Source organism: Heterocephalus glaber, unplaced genomic scaffold, assembly GCF_053883595.1.
Source record: "Heterocephalus glaber isolate CG9 unplaced genomic scaffold, H.glaber_assembly_v1.0 deba00001564, whole genome shotgun sequence".
Taxonomy (NCBI): Eukaryota; Metazoa; Chordata; class Mammalia; order Rodentia; family Bathyergidae; genus Heterocephalus; species Heterocephalus glaber.
In genome coordinates this window covers 15,027,938-15,044,531 of record NW_028258351.1, presented here as the reverse complement: position 1 = coordinate 15,044,531, position 16,594 = coordinate 15,027,938, and the positions used below count along the sequence as shown (strand labels likewise).

The 16,594-nt window shown below is 38.0% G+C and overlaps 2 protein-coding genes across 2 annotated transcripts; both read right to left on the bottom strand.

Annotated features, from left to right (window-relative positions):
• Nucleotides 1-3,793: 3,793 nt before the first annotated feature.
• On the bottom strand, nt 3,794-4,735 carry LOC101714094 (putative olfactory receptor 3A4). The gene has a single exon (XM_004857570.2). The coding sequence runs from the start codon at nt 4,727-4,729 to the stop codon at nt 3,794-3,796; it is 936 nt and encodes a 311-aa protein (XP_004857627.2). The 5' UTR covers nt 4,730-4,735.
• Nucleotides 4,736-13,500: 8,765 nt separating this feature from the next.
• LOC147823868 (olfactory receptor 1468-like) lies at nt 13,501-14,924 on the bottom strand. The gene has a single exon (XM_087191633.1). The coding sequence runs from the start codon at nt 14,902-14,904 to the stop codon at nt 13,960-13,962; it is 945 nt and encodes a 314-aa protein (XP_087047759.1). The 5' UTR covers nt 14,905-14,924; the 3' UTR covers nt 13,501-13,959.
• Nucleotides 14,925-16,594: the final 1,670 nt, after the last annotated feature.

The window sequence follows — 16,594 nt, the reverse complement described above, 5'->3', positions numbered from 1 at the left end:
AGTAAGCTAAGTGAGTCAAAGAAACATGGTCTCCAGTTTTAATTACTAGGTGGCCAAATGATAGTGGCCAAATGAACAGATATTAGAAGAGCAAATCTGAGAAGATGATAGGTTAATCATATATTTGGTGCGCAATGCATGTGTAAAGGCCCACTAAACTACCAAATATTTGCATGCAAAATTTGGAAATGAGGAGCCCTCTGGGTCATTGAAATTAAAGTGAATGAGATAATTCAGGATGGTTTAGTAAAGGTAGCAGAATTTCACAAGCTACTGAAATAATAATAATTATAGCAGGCACTTTGCTTTGCCTTGAGTGTATAGGAGCTATTTCTAGAGTTTTGCCATTAAATTTATAATTTGATTCTAGGTTATAAATGGGTGCTTCATATCATATTTAAAAAGTGTTTTCTAGTAGAATGTACTGCAAATGGTTTTAATGACTCTATACAAATTCATTCAGAATTATTTAAAATATTCTAGTAGACCTTGGAAACATCTTCCAGATGTCAAGATGTCAACCATTTGTTCTGACACTCTGTGATCTTAAACAAGTAACAAGTGTATTCTATCGCACTTCAAATTTTTCATTTGTAAAATAAAGAATAATAATGATAGCTACACTGCAAGCCACAGAGGTATCTTGAAAATTAAATAAGATGCTAGATATGAAAGTGTGTCTGTGAATTGGGAAGCATTCTTTGGATGATAGGAATTATTATTACCATATTTAGTGGTATTTGTCCATGCATATCTCCATAGTATTTTTACAGTGTTCATGTTAGCATCCGAGAGAGAAGTTTATCACCTCTAACAATAATGCTGAAAGACATCTCTAATGAAAATGATTACATAATAATAAGTGACAATGGCACAACTTTTTGCACAACAGACTGAATTCTTTGAGGATTGTCTTAGTCACTTTCTTCATTGTAGACAAAATACTTGACACTCATAACTTAAAAGAGGAGAGATTTACTTTGGCTCACAGTTTCAAAAGTCTCAGTCCTTCAATGGTCAGCCAGCTCCAAGGCAGAAGAAGGATGATGAAAGGGCCCGAGTGGAGGAATGCTGCTTACAGCATGATAACTAGGAAGCAGAGCAGGATGGGAGGAACCAAGAAGGGAGTATACTCTTCCCTGTCATCCCCCCAGTGACCCACATCTTCCTATCAGACCTCACTTCCTAACAGCACACTTAGCTCTGAATTCATCAGTAGATCAATCCACTGATAAGCACAGTCCTCCATCATTCAATCACCTATCAAAAGCTCTACATGGGTTTTGCAGGGACATTCCAGATCTAAACCATAACATTCTCCACTTGCCCCCCAAAATTCATGTGCATCTCTTTACGTACAATGTATTTAACCTATCCCTAGAAGTTGCCAAAGCTTTAATGGCTTCAGTACTGGTGAAAACTCCATGTGCAAGACTTATGGTCAACTATTAGCTGTGTGCCTCTGTAAAATATAAGAAATTTAAACACCACTGACGTACAATAGCACAGTGTAAGCACTCCCATTCCAGAAGGGAGAAATTGGTGGATAGAAAGAAATTTGACCAAATAAGACTAAAACTCAGCAGGGTGAACATTAACTCCCATAGCTCTATGTCTAGCACCTGAGGCAGGTTGTGGCTAGACAGATGGATTTAAACCATATCAGAGTATTGCAAGATGATCTTGGTTTTCAATGCTTAAAATTTCTCTAGGTAAGTGCTGAATCTGTAGCCTTTATAATAACCTGTGTAAACTCTATTAGGGCATGTAGAGTGACTATTGCTCACATCTAATGAATCAGTTTTAGACATAATTATTAATAAGGGAAATAATTAAGAGGGATCAATTATCTGGAACCCAATATTTTGCTATTATATTCTATTGCATTACCTTCGATAAATACTAATGAGGGCTGGGGATTTAGCTCAGTGGTTCTGCTGCCTACCTCGCAAGTGCAAGGTCCCAAGTTCAATCCCCAGTGCCAAAAATAAATAAATACTAATGAATACTTTTTCTTATTAAATATATTACTACATAGAAGATCAAGTATCAAACATCTGTTATTACTGTTTTGGTTTTTTACCTCTCTTTATACCTCTCTCCTCCAAGAATATCCTTGTTCTTGAGTATCTTAACCACTTCTCTTTTATTACTGTTTGCCTACAATCATATAAACACACAGTTTCTGTCATCTCTAAACAGAGTTAAGAAATATCCAGTCTCCCTTATCATCGTTTCTCCATTAGCTACCTTAACATGTCCTATTTTTTAATCTTGCTAAATTTCTCCAAAGTGTTGGATGCCATCTTCATTTTTTGACTTCCCCTTTCCTGGATCTCCCCTGCACCCACCTTCTATCCCACCATTTCTCTCAAAGGGCCCTTGAAGAGGCCACATGCTGCTTGGATGACCTCCTTTCTGGTCTACTTGGCAGATGCCCACTCACCTTTTAATGTGTAGCTCAATCTCCATTTCCTCATCTAATAAGTTAGGAGCACTTCCAAGTGTATAAAAAAAAAGACAAACATCTTGGAAATATATATTACTTATATAAAAATATTTTTCTAGCACTATATTCTAAATATAAGTGATTTCACTACTAGTTATTATTTTCAAAATAAGAAATTGCTAAATTTTAATATTTGGCCTAGTATATTAGCAAAGACAGAAATAATTGGCAATTGTAAGTATCAATTTGTTTAACCTTTTTGAGTGCTGGTCTATGTATAGAGTAATTCTACTTTTTGTAAATATAAATTATTTTTTTTAATTTTAACAATTATATGCTAAATATATAGGAAATAGTATCTCAGGATAATGAACATATGTGCAGTTTTATTTAATTCTTTTTGTATTTTCTCTCTTTTTAATAAGTATGCACTTTATTGCATTGTGGAACCATCTGTTTAAAGCTATAAATTGAATAAATGCAGTATCTTCTGCTTTACAGAGCTATGAAAGAAGGATGCTGGTATCATGTTTAAGCCAGAGATAACAAAGTACTTCATTCAATTAGGGGTGTTTTTTCTTATGAGCCAAAAGTTTTTCTGTAATTAACTTAATTACATTTATTTTATGTTGTTGGTAGTCCAATATGAAAATATTCTGCCTTACCTTTATGGTTTTTCTTAACAGTACCTATTCCTTCAGAACTAGGTTTTATACCTGTTTTCTTTTTATTGATTCATTTTAGAAATTGATGTCCACTAATTCCATCAACCTATACCCACTGCTTTGGTACAAATCCAATTTGTTAAACAAAAACTTCTTAATTCATTTTTCATTTATTTAAATAATTTTTCCCATTCCACTGATATTATCTATTTGTTAACTTTTCATTGCCCATCTCATCTCTTCTCCTTAACATACCCATTCTACTCAAAATGACTTATTACTCTTCAGAAGCAATAATTTCAGCTCTCCATTGGGTTCCAGCTCTGACATTTGAAAGTTATGTCTGAGACATCCAAAAGCTATGTAACTTAGGAGAAGCTACTCAACTTCCCTGAGGTTTGGCTTCCTAATCTATAACATGTAAATCTGGACCTACCTCATAATATTGTTAGGATTAAATGAGCTGATAGAGTTCAGTTACCTCAAACAGTGCATGGCACGTGGTAAAAACAATGCAAAGGGTCTCAATCAGACTATTTATTGTACTTCCTATCCTAAGTTGGTCTCTGACCCCACTGCATCAAAGCAACACTCTATTTGCATTAATCAAATAATTGCTGGAAACAGTAATAGAGCCTTGACATTCATTAAGGCCGGGAGAATGAGTCACACTTACAGACTACATCCTGGTGAACATCCTCCTCAGGGCACCCTTCACATCAGGGTTCCTGAGGCTGTAGATGAGTGGGTTCAGCATGGGGCTGATGATAGTGTTGAGGATGCCAATGCCCTTGTCCTTGTCTGAAGCCTCCACTGAACCCAGCCTCATGTAGCTGAAGACTCCAGTCCCATAGAAGATGCCCACCACGGTGAGGTGGGAGCTGCATGTGGAGAAGGCCTTCTTTCTGCCTTCAGCAGAGCGGATTCTCAGGACTGCAGCTACCACATAGGTGTAGGACACAGTGATGAGGACCAATGGGGCCACACCCATGAAGGCTGCTGCTACAAAGAGCAACTGTTCATTCAGTTGGATGCTGGAGCAGGAGAGCTGGAAGAGCTGAGGGAGGTCACAGTAAAAGTGATTAATGACATTGGGGCCACAGAACTTCAGGGTGGACAAGGCAACAGTTTGAGTCAGTGCATTGGTGAAGGAAAAGACACATGACATGCCCACTGAAGCTTTCTGGATTCCCGGACTCATGCGGGTGCTGTAGGTGAGGGGCTGGCAGATGGCCAGGTAGCGGTCATAGGCCATGACAGTCAGTAGGAAGCAGTCTGCCCCAGCCAGGAGGTGGAAGAAGAAGAGCTGTGAGAGGCAGGCCCCATAGGGGATGCTTCTGTCATTGGATAGGAATTGCCTCAAAGTGGCAGGGACAGTGACAGTGATGCACCCAACATCCAGCAGGGACAAGTTCCCCAGGAAGAAGTACATGGGGGTGTGCAGTTTGGGTTCCATAAGGATGGCAGCAAGGATGCTGAAATTGCCACCAATAGTAGCTACATAAGCAAGAAGGAAGATGACAAAAAGGATGGGCTGTAGGGCTGGAGAATCTGTTAGGCTCAGCAGGACAAACTCAGTCACAAATGAATCATTTCCTGAGGTTTCCAATTCCATATCAGTCTTCCACCGGCAGCAGACTGAGCAATGTTTGAAAGTGCCAACAGTGACAAAAAGCAAGTGAGGTCTTGATAACAACCTCTAAATATAGCAAAGTCCAGGAGAGGCTAGGATGTCAAGATACATACAATTTAAGAGATTGAGAAGTAATAGGAGAAGACTTGATAAACATGACTTTTCATGAATAAGAACAATTACACTGGAAAGACTCATAAAAGAAGAATTGATATAAAATTCTTCAATTTGGGAACAAAAATTTGGAAACAAATTATGAACAAATGTGACATTTGAAGGTTAGAGGGAAAGATGATTTTTCTGAAGCCAAAGTTCCAGGAAGGAATCTACAAATGTGCACATGATGGCATGGCCATGGTCTTAGTATCTAATATCACAGAAGATTAAAGGGAAACTTCAGGGGAAAAGGGTGGTATGACCTCCCCAACCTGTATCTTCACAACTTTCACATACATGTTTCATCAAACAGTTATTTCTTGTTATTTTTAGGGGATTGGTTTTAGGATTCCTCAGACACCAAAATCTAGTTTCAAGTCCTGTATATAAAATGGCATAATATTTGCGTATAACCTAAGCACTTTCTCCCTTTTACTTTAAGTCCTCTCTATACTATTTACAATACCTCTTACAATGTCTATGCCATGTAAATAGTTGTCATCCTGTACCATTTTGGAAATGATGACAAGGAAAATAGTCTCTACATGTTCAGTACAGAGGTAATTTTTTCCAAATAATTTCAAGCCATGGTTTTTTGAAATTGGTTGAATCTACAGATACAGAACTCACAGATGGAGAGGGCTGACTACAACTGACGGCAATAGAGATGACCACTGTGGCCTGCCTACTAAAAGGTTATTTGTGAAACCATGAAATTTGGACTAGACTTTTCAGAGAAAAAAATGTGAAATGCAATGAAAAGTATGGCCAATAAAAGAAGACATTTCCAGTCCCAAACAGTGATTTTTAGATTTTTCTAAATAAACACGAAGACTCTATTGCATTTCCCCATATAGAGTCTGGATAACTTGGGCTCCAAAATAAGAAGAACATAAAAAGAGCTTTGAGCAAGGTGAGAATTTCAAAGCTAAAGCTCCCATGTGGTTTGAGTGGGTACACAGCAGATTCGCCTCCCTGGATACCCAGTTGAACTCTCATACCTTGAGTCTTGAGTAAGCAGATACTCAGACCCTGAATTCTCCTCTGCCTCTTAGCTTTTGCTCTTCTGTCTCCTGATTTTAAATATACAATCATTTAATCTACATGCTATCATAGACCTGAAGACCAAATAAATCTGTTACAGGGCTGTGGCAGCCCACGTACATGATCAATTAGATGATGCTCCCCTAGCCCCAAAGAAGTCACTCAAATAAAATACCGAGTGATCTACTTCAATCTCCACCTAAAGGCTAGATAATTAAATTATATGGAGCCTAACTCATGAGGAAAAGGCTCAAGTTAGAGATTCACAAGGGTTAAAACCATGAGCAGAAGAAGACACTTCCAACATATCAATCACTATCAAAGGGTTTGACCTTCTCTGCATAGATGTGTTCTTACCATTACTTCAAACCCAGTATCTCCAAAGCTGGACTGCCCTTCTTCCATCCAACCTCACCACGACTGAATTATTTTGCTAACAGCTTTGGAATCCTCCTATTTAGTGGAGTTCAAAGCCTTGGTCTTCATTGCCTCCTCTCTCCCTTCACCTTCTCACTGTCAACCACTCAAGTCCCACTGGAGCTTTCTTGACAGGGACAAGGAAAAGCCATTCCAGGGCCCACCAGTGAACTTCTTTTCTATGGAAAACAAGTTGTTGCTTGCAGCAAAGGGGTTTGGAATACCACTCACCCAGTTAAGATGACAAGCACTTCTTGGGCAAGGAGGAGAGACTGTCATGCCGGCTCAGTGACCCCCACCCCCAGAGAGAAGAGAGTTTATAAACAACTGTTAGACAAAGAGATAAACAACTTAGCTGACATCATTTTCACATTGGGATTTTTTTTCCCTCCCTGTTACTCCTTGGAGGCCTCAGAAATTAGTATCTTCCAGGGGGAGCCAGAGCCAAGTAAACTAGGGCTTTTGCCAACACATAATGATCTCTAGTAATTCGAAATGTGTTGGACTTTCTCAAACTTCATGAATATGTCAAAATTCATTCATTTATTTAACAAATGTCTTATTAAGCACTTATGAGATGGTGAATTTCTGAAGTCTTACAGTCTAGAAAGTCACGGAGTATTATGGAAAAAGTTGAGATTTAGGATTTGTAGTTTAGTCCAGCTCATCATTTTAGGGGAGGAAGGGAGAATGACTTGTAACCATCTAGCATTTCCTGCAGCAGGAGGCCAAGAGGAGCATGGAGTCTGGGACAGATCTGCTCCTATTTCATCCATGAAGAGGTGTCCTCTCACCAAGTCACCTCACATCACCACATGCTTTTCCATCCTCAAACCTCATCCTTCTAGTCTCAAGCCAATGCCTTGTATGTTTTCCACCTTCATGTCTCCAACATCATAAAGAAAGATCAAGGTTCTTCTAGTCTAGGACCACCCTACTAACTACTGGGGGTGGCTTTAGGCATCAAGTACAGTCTTTTAACAATTTCTGGCTCATTATTAAAGCTGGTTTAAGATTGTCATGGTGTAAGAAGAGTTAGCAGAGAGTTAGGATGTGTTGATATTTCTCTCTTTTTTTTCCCTCTGTTTCCCAGTCTTGTAATAATTAGTATTTATTTTTTTGTTAAGTTTTTTATTGGTACATTTAAGGAATACAATACATTTACATTTCTCACTGGGAACTTGTACCTTTACATGATGCATCTTGGTTCTTATTTTTTCCCCATTCCTAGCCCTCCCTTCACGCCCCCACCCCCACCCTTTCCTATTTACAAAGACTTTGTTTCCATTTTTTCCATTTCTCATAATTTTTCTGTTCCCTTCTTTACTTTCCCCTACCCCTCCCACTTCCCCTACCGCTTTGGACCTTTTCTTCCTATTTCACATTATCGATCATTCATTTTAATCATTGGTACATTTTAGGTATACAATATAATGACAATCATCAATGGAAATTTGCCCCTTTACATAATCTCTCTTGGTTCTTATTTTTCTCCCTCCCCCTGCCCTTCCTTCAACCCCTCCATCCCACCCTATTTACAAAGACTTCGTTTCCATTTTTTCATTTTCTCATATTAATTCCATTTACTTCTTTCCTTTCCCCTACCCCTCCCACTTCCCCTTCCCCTTTGCCCTTATTCTTCCTATTTCACATTATCTATTATACCTTTTAGTCTTTATTTACATTTTCAGTTTCTCACACTATTCGGTATTTACACATGTGTGTCCTATTTATTTCACTTAAGAGTATCGCCTCAATGTGCATCCATTTAGCTATAAATGTCTCTACATTTCTTATGGCTGAGTAGTACTCCATTTTATAAAAAAAAAACCCACATTTTCTTTATCCAGTTTCCAGTTGATGGGCATTTGGGCTGCTTCCAAGTTTTAGCTATTACAAATTATGCTGCTATGAACATGGGTGCACATATATTACTGTGGTATGGTTCTTTTAATTCTTTGGGGGAAGATATCCAGCAGGGGAATAGCTGGGTCAAATGGGACTTCCAGTCCTAGTTCTTTGAGGTATCTCCATACTGATTTCCATAGTGGTTGCACCAGTCTACACTCCCACCAGCAGTAGAGCAATGTTCCTCTTTCCCCCACAGCCCCGCCAGCATTTGTTATTGGTTGATTTCATGATAGCAGCCCTTCTTTCTGGAGTAAGGTGGAACCTCAGTGTTGTTTTCATTTGCATCTCTTGAATGACCAGTGATGTTGAACATTTTTTCATGTATTTATTTGATATTTCTACTTCTTTGTCTAAGAAATATCTGTTCATTTCAGATGCCCATTTTTGGATTGGATCTTTAAATTTGAGAGGTCTGATCTTTTTAAGTTCTTTATAGATTCTAGATAGTAGACCTTTGTCTGAGGAAAAGCAGGTGAAGAATTTTTTCCCACATTGTGGGTTGTCTCTTCACACTGCTGGTGGTTTCTCTTCCTGTGCAGAACCGTTTTAATAAGAAGAAATTCCACTTGATGATTGTTTGTGCTAGTTTACCGGCAACTGAGGTTTTGTTCATAGAATCTTTTCCTACACCAATGTCTTCAAGGGTTCTACCTAACCTCTGTTACAGCTGATTCAGCATTTCTGTATTAATATTTAGATCTTTAATCCATTTCAATTTTAGTTTAGTGCATGGTAAGAGATATAGGTCTAGTTTTAATCTTTGACCAGTTGAAACCCAATTTTTCCAGCACTATTTATTAAAGAGGCTATCTATCTTCCAGTGAGGGTGTTTGGCTCCTTTATCGAAGATGAGATGGCTGAGTGTGTCTGTAGTTGTTTTGCCATCTTCCAATCTGTTCCACCTGTGTGGCTCTTCTCCAAGACCAGGCATTTGTGTGAGTGAGAATGACTGCAACACACACCACACACAATATCACTTCAGTAGGTAAATAGAGCTTATGACTGAGATAGCCACAGTATAACTACTTCCTCCTTATCCTGTATTCATGGACAGGAGCCCCAGGAGAAGCATGTGCAGAGGGGAGAACTCTGAACATTGCCTTTTGTCCACCAAATCTTGAGAACTTATGTTTTGGAGGTAGGCTGAAATTTGTGTTCCAATTTTAAGACTGGCTGGCAATTCAGTTCACCTGATAAGTGACATCTGATAAAATGACATATTTTTTTTACTTACCTGGTGAGGATTTTGTGAGGTTCAGGTGAGGGAATGGATATGATACAGTTGCCTTCGCCTTAGCATTTCATGTTGCTGTCTCAAATACCTTCTCTCCAGTGTCCACAGCCTGCCACCTGGGGCATAGATCAGATGTTTTCAAATAAAGGCTCTAGTTTTGTGCCCTTCACTCTTCTTTCATAAGTGGAAGGTTTGCAGGGATCTGGTCTAGTACTTGCTAGCATTCCTTTCAAGGGTCAGGCATACTGAAGGGTGACATCCTGGTCCTGTGTGGCTGAGGTGAACATAGGACTGGTATTGTTTGGCAAGGGAAGCCCCAGTTCCTGATCCTTGGAAAGGATGGGGAATAAAGAGCTGTCCTGGATGGGTCCTGAGGTCAAGGAGTCTCCCTTCCCCTTCAAGGAGGCAGAATGGGTCTTAGCCTAGAGAAGACTGGGAATTGGTCACCAGGTTATAAATTCTCCTGAAACATGAGTCCCCCAGGTCTTCATTTAGGTCAAAGTCAGAGTAATTGTTGTGACCCATTGACATTATCCTCTGGCTGTGCCCTGAGGGAAAGCAGTGGCTCTGGTGGGCAATGTTCTCCAGAAGGGGTGTAGATGAGAACGTTTCCTGGAGAGTGTGTCTCCAGGGTCTAAACTCTTCAATGACCTATTGTATCCTTTGTTGGCATGTAATTTCCTATTCTCTAGTGTTCACTATCAACTTTTAACATTAGTTGGTAGCTGCAAGTACTGTGGTACAACTAACCTCCTAATATTTTTTTCCAGCCCACGTGCAAGCCTTTCTGTTTTTCAGTGTGAAAAAGAACACTTTCTTCTTTTCTCTGATTTTATGTGAGGAGGGAAAGTGTGTAAAAAGTTTCTTTAACATGCTGATAATAGGTCTCCAAATTTTCTTGATTCTTAGAGATACAAGGGCCGTAGATGTTTGTAGAGGTTTCACTCCATTGTGCACTGGTTTTAAGGCAGGGTGACATGGCAGAGGGGCATGGCAGAGGAGAAACAGTTAGTGGCATGGCAGGCAGGAAGCAATGAGCTTTCCTTCTTTCCCTTTTTATTCCAGACATGCTACAAGCCTATTGGTTGGTACGATTTACACCCAAGATAGGTCTTCCCTATTCAGTAAATCCATCATCCACACCCAGAACTGTGCTAAACCAATCAGCAGACTAGTCCAATATTACACACCCACAATCCAGCCACCTCCAAAAAGCTCTACTTGTGAGCACATGAGGCTTTAGGGGGACGTGTAGATATAAACCATAACATTGAAGAAGCCAGATACAAAAGAGTACTATTAGATAGTTTCATTTATATACACTTCAAAGACAGGAAAATATAATCTGTAGTGATAGAAAGCAGATTAGTGGCAGGAGGTGAGAGAGTGATTACTGTGTTCACAGTGAATTGTGAGGTGATGGATTTATGTGAGATTTGGGTTAGAGTACAGGTTACATTCAAAACTCCTTGAACTGTATGGCTAAAATGGGTGGGTTTTCTTGAACATAAAAGGTAGTTCAAGATAAAGGAAACATAAATAAGAGCTCCTTGTTCCCACATTCTTGCTATTATCGTAGAAAGATAATCACTTATAAAACTGCTAAATACCTGGTCATTCAGTAATCACTTACAGAATTTCTTTATTAAATATTTTATTAGTATATGATTAGATACATGATAAATACATTCATTGAGGGGAATTGACACAAATAAATATCACATCTTGATCTTTTTTGCTTCCTCTTCTCCTTTCTCCTGTCTCCTCTCATTCCCAGACCCCCTTCCACTGACTCTTTTTCAATTCATTTTGTCCTTATTAACATTGAAGCTAAACATCTTTTCATATTGTTTACTAATATTATATTAAATTTATTTGTATATTTTCGACTCAGTTGTTGGTTTTACTTTTATACAATTACAGAAACTTTTTGTATTTTAGGATTTTAATCTTGTGCCTGTGAGAATGTTATCATCTGTCACTTTTCCTTCAAATTTGTTTGTTATCTTTGTCCTAGAAAAGTTTCTTATATCTATATTATCAAATAGGTCAATCATTTTATGTAGTTTCCAAGTTTTGCATTAATTATAGTCTTTTATAGTGGAGTATTTTTATAGATTTTAATTTGCAGTTGCCTTTTTAAGCCATCTAAATTATACCTTTCCTTATAAGGAGTTTATTTAATATTTTCCTTGTCAGTTTACCTAATATAATTCTTTGAGTGGTGTATCCTTCCTCCCACTTTATTTCTTAAATTAAAATAAATCCCTACATATATAAAACTATTTTAAGCATTCTTCTTACTTGATCAGTCCTTTCTAAAAATCAATCACTTGTAAATTAAGGATCATTTCACATAAGTATTGATATTTGATAGGCAGAGTCAACTTACGGTTCTTATTTTTCAAGTAGCTCTTGGAAATTTTACATGTGTTCTCTTTCAGGGAGATATAAAGATAAGCTTGTCAATTTCCACAAAAATAATTTCACTGGGAATTTTGTTCAGATTGTACTGAATATACAGGAGGAAAACTGAAAATATGGCCTCAAATTTCATCAAGTTATACCATTTTAATTGGATTGCTTTATTATATACAAATTATCTTCAAAAAGTTAAAAATGAGACATTTATAAAAAGCTAGAAAAATGATTTTGAATGTTTTCACTATAAGCAAATGATAACTGTTTGAGATAGGTAAGTTCACTCTAATTTAAACATTATATAAGATACACATATGTTCAACCATCAGATGGTATCCCATTACAATATGAAATTGTTATATGTCAATTAAAAAATATATAAAGCAATTCTTAAAATATTTTAAAAGAAAAAAACAAGGCACTTTTTCCAGAGTCATTGTATATGTTCATTTCTTGTAGTATTCTTTTATATTATCATTAAAATTTTTAAGTTTTCTCATTTAGTTCTTGCAATGCTTTTAACTGCTACCAGAAACAGCATCTACATTTCATTGTCTTTCAAATTAAATTCTTCCAGTATAGAGGAAAGTCATTTAATTTAAATATTACTCTTTTCTTGCCACTGATAGTTCTGTTGTTTGATGCCACTGAGATTTCAGTTTATTTATGACAAAAGCTGTGTTACCACAATAAATTCATGGAGAATAATAAGATATTTCAGGAAATGTGATATGAAATGAAAAGGCAAAATACAAAATTGTATGCATGCATACACAGAAGTGGTTGCTCAAGTAACTGGGTGGGGAAGTGACATCATAAATCAAGACATGGGATAAAGAACAAGAGAAAATTTGAATAGAATCTATATTTCAATATTACATGTGTTGAGACTAAATTGAACCACAGAACCTCAAGTGTTGTCCACTGGGGAGATAAGAAGGACAGATGAAGGCTCTGGAGAATGTCCTGGACTGCGTATGGATAAGTGGGGGGTGGGGGGTGTCACAGAATAATATATAAGAGGATGAAAGAGATGGGTTTGGATGTCATCACTTAGAGGGGACAACTAAGAAATAAGTGAACCAAGGCTGAAAACCTAATCTATGCCATGGTGATGCTAAGACCTAACAGCAGAATGGCTACTCCTCCTCTTTATGAAGTAGGAGAAAATGAGAAGAAACTGTGGAATCACATAGTCTACCATCTTACACAAGGTTAACAATTGATGCTGTATGTGATGTGGGAAGTTGTTGAACACCATTTTCAGCCTATGAAACAATGAAAGTATCTTCCCTATTTTCATGGAACTGTCACAAGGGTAGAAAAAAAATACAGAAATAATGTTCCTTTGTGAAGTCCAAAACACCAAACAGAAGTTAAAAACTGAAGTTTTCACCATCTTCTAGCTTCTTTACTCATTATTAAAAAATAATAATTAAAACTCCTGGATATTAAGTAATTCCTAAGTAAGCACAAAATACAATATTATAGCAAAAGATTTAGAAAAATCCATTTAGTGTTGACCAAGTCAAAATATTATATAGACATGAAAATAAATAAGGGGAGGATAGTTTTGGTAAAATAATATGAAATTTCTGCAGGAGGGCTTATATAGGAGATTCAGAAGGGGGTTGGGAGGTTGAGAAGTATGCCTTTATTGACTATAGACTAGATTATAGAGCACTATTTCAAAGTTATATAATAAACAAAGCAGTATCCTTGATAAAATGGTAAGATACTGGGATAATTTCATTTGAGAATGTATGAAATGGAGATCACATAAAACAGTACTTCTCACATTATAATTTTCTAGGATCACATGAGCAAGATAAAGAGGAAGACATAGCCAGGACACCAAGATCCACTTCCCCAGTCAAATGACTCAGTTAAATTTCTACTCTTTCCACATTGAAAAATTATACAGTATGCTTTTAATACAGAAACTCCCATGGTGATAAAGGAAATCTGAAATAATATCCCAATATCAATATGTTTACTGGATAACATTATTTAAAAGCCCTAAGTGTTATCATCGAAGATAGAAGGGAATTTTCTTCTTATGAAGAACTCTTCCAAGGGCATCCTTCATGTCTCTGTTCCTCAGGCTATAGATGAATGGGTTCAGCATGGGAGTCACCACCGTGTACATCATAGCCATGACTGTCTCCTTCACAGTAGAATTCTTAGCTGATGGACATAAATAGAGACCTATGACTGTTCCATAGAACAGTGACACCACAGAAAGTTGAGAGCCACAGGTAGAAAAAGCTTTAGGGATACCCCGAGCAGAAGGGACCTTGAGGATGGAGGAAAAAATCTGGGCATAGGACACGATGATAAGTAGGAATGGAATGACTATAACTAGCCCTCCCATGATAAGTATCACTAACTCATTTATACTAGTGTCAGAGCAGGCTAGTTTTAGCAGGGCTGAAAAATCACAGAAGAAGTGGGGGATCACATTGTCCGTACAGAAAGACAATCTAGCCATGAGCAGGGTGTGCAACAGGGCATGGAACGTGGTCAGCATCCAGGACAGAGCCACCAGGCCCACACTGAGCTTGGAACTCATGATGCTGGTGTAGTGCAGCGGGGAGCAGATGGCCACATAGCGGTCATAGGCCATGACTACAAGCAGAAAGCTCTCTAAGTCTCCAAAAAATAGGAAGAAGTACATTTGGGTCAGGCAGCTTATATATGAGATAGATGGAACTGGGCTCTTCATGTTTTGCAATAGTTTGGGAACTGTCACAGATGAAAAGCAGAGGTCAGAGAAGGACAGGTTGCTGAGAAAAGAATACATGGGTGTGTGGAGATGGGAGTCCAGCTGAATGAGGACGATGATGAGGAGGTTCCCCAGGACGGTGGTAAGATACATGGAGAGGAACAGGGCATAGAATGCATGTTGGTGCTCTGGCTGGATGGGCAAGCCCAGGAGGAGGAACTCTGAGAGGAAGGTTTGGTTTCTTCCCATTATTATCTGTCTCCAGTATCTTTAAAAGAACATAATAGGGTCCCTTAGGTACATATAAAAATGAACACTTTTCTATAGCACATGGCCTGTTAAGTGCCCAGCAATTTTTGATTATTCCACCCTCACTAGAATAATTACAATCTCTATACCACAAATGTCTATAATTTGAATCTTCAAAATCAGATATGATTTTATTCACTCCCCTTCAACATATTCCAATATTGCATCTCTTCCTAAACATTCTTACTGCCTGCTCTGAGAAATAAAATGTATTGATCTTTCTCTTACCTGCTGGGCTGGTCACCCTCAACGATTACAATTTGCCTCTTGCTCTGTCAGTTTCCCTCATATTGATGTTCCTCAAGGATTTGTCTAAACACTATCGTGTTATAGTTCTACATATCTCAAGAAGATTTCTCGTGCTCAGACGGCTTCAAGTATCACGTAAAACTCGAGTGTAGACATCTTTCTAACCTACAGAGCTCTGCATCCTGTGGCTCACTATCTTCTTTTGAATGCACTATGAGTATAGTAAGCATCACAGATCTCAACTGAAACTTATGTCCTCAGCCTCTTCCTCCTCCAACCCCATCCTTCTCCACTCATATTCAGTAAAGGAATCCAGGCTTAAATAAAAAAGTTTTATTTCCTTCATTTCTCTCACCATCCACTAGCAAGTCCAATCTAGCAAGTCCTTTACATTCTGCACTTCAGTCTTTTTATAATTCACTCACTTTCGCTCCCAAATACCACTAAAAGCTGACCATTTATCTCATTGGAACTATTGAAACAAACTCTCAATTTATCTCCTGGCTTGTGTGTTTCAATACCTTTCACCCCAACAATTGTCTTTTACATTGTGAACAATTTAAGGAAAAAATATGGTCATTTGTCTTTCCTGGTTAAACATTTTGGCAGGTTCTCATTGTTCTTAAGACAAAGGCAAAATTCCTTTCAAGGGCTTAAATGATATTTCATTATCTGATCCTTTCCAGCCTAACATTCTCATCTGCTCACACAGTGAATCTCACATCCCCTTCTCCAGTAATGCTGAACATACAGCCTTTCTTGTTTGCTGTTTCTCCTGCCTAGCACTGTCTTCCCTCTGCTCCCTCTTTACCTGGCTTGTCCCCACTTATCCTTCAGGCATCTGACTTGATCAGCTAAGCCTTCCATGTCTCCCCATACCAGGTGAACCTGCCACTATGGGCATCCTATACTTAGTAAAATTGTACTCAGTGTCCTTGATCATTGTTTGTAGCTGACTTCCCACCAGATTGGAAACTCCACACAGGAAAAGCCATGTCTGCCTTCAAAATTGCATCAAGGCTAGCACCTGACTTGATGGATTTAGACAATATTTTATTAATATTTATTTCCTGTCCTTCAGGCTGAGATATGTGCTCCTCTACCTTTAAAACCAGCAAAACTCTATTAAGTTAGAGTAACTACTAATGTCAATTCCTCCCAGAACAAGAACTCAGCAGCTTTAACTGTTTAACTCCAAAGTTTGACACTTAAAAATTTCATGGATATAATTTTGCAAACATGGAAAATATTATGGTACCTTAGATATACTACTCATTTCACTAATTCAGCTGACTTGATCTAAACATCTTTATGTGTATTCCATGTGAAATAATTTGATATTGGTATGGGAAAAAATAGAAATGAAGGCAATTTTAGAAAT

Coding starts and splice junctions, on each gene's coding strand:
- LOC101714094 (XM_004857570.2), bottom strand. CDS start 4,729: ATGGAATTGGAAACCTCAGGAAATGATTCATTTGTGACTGAGTTTGTC.
- LOC147823868 (XM_087191633.1), bottom strand. CDS start 14,904: ATGGGAAGAAACCAAACCTTCCTCTCAGAGTTCCTCCTCCTGGGCTTG.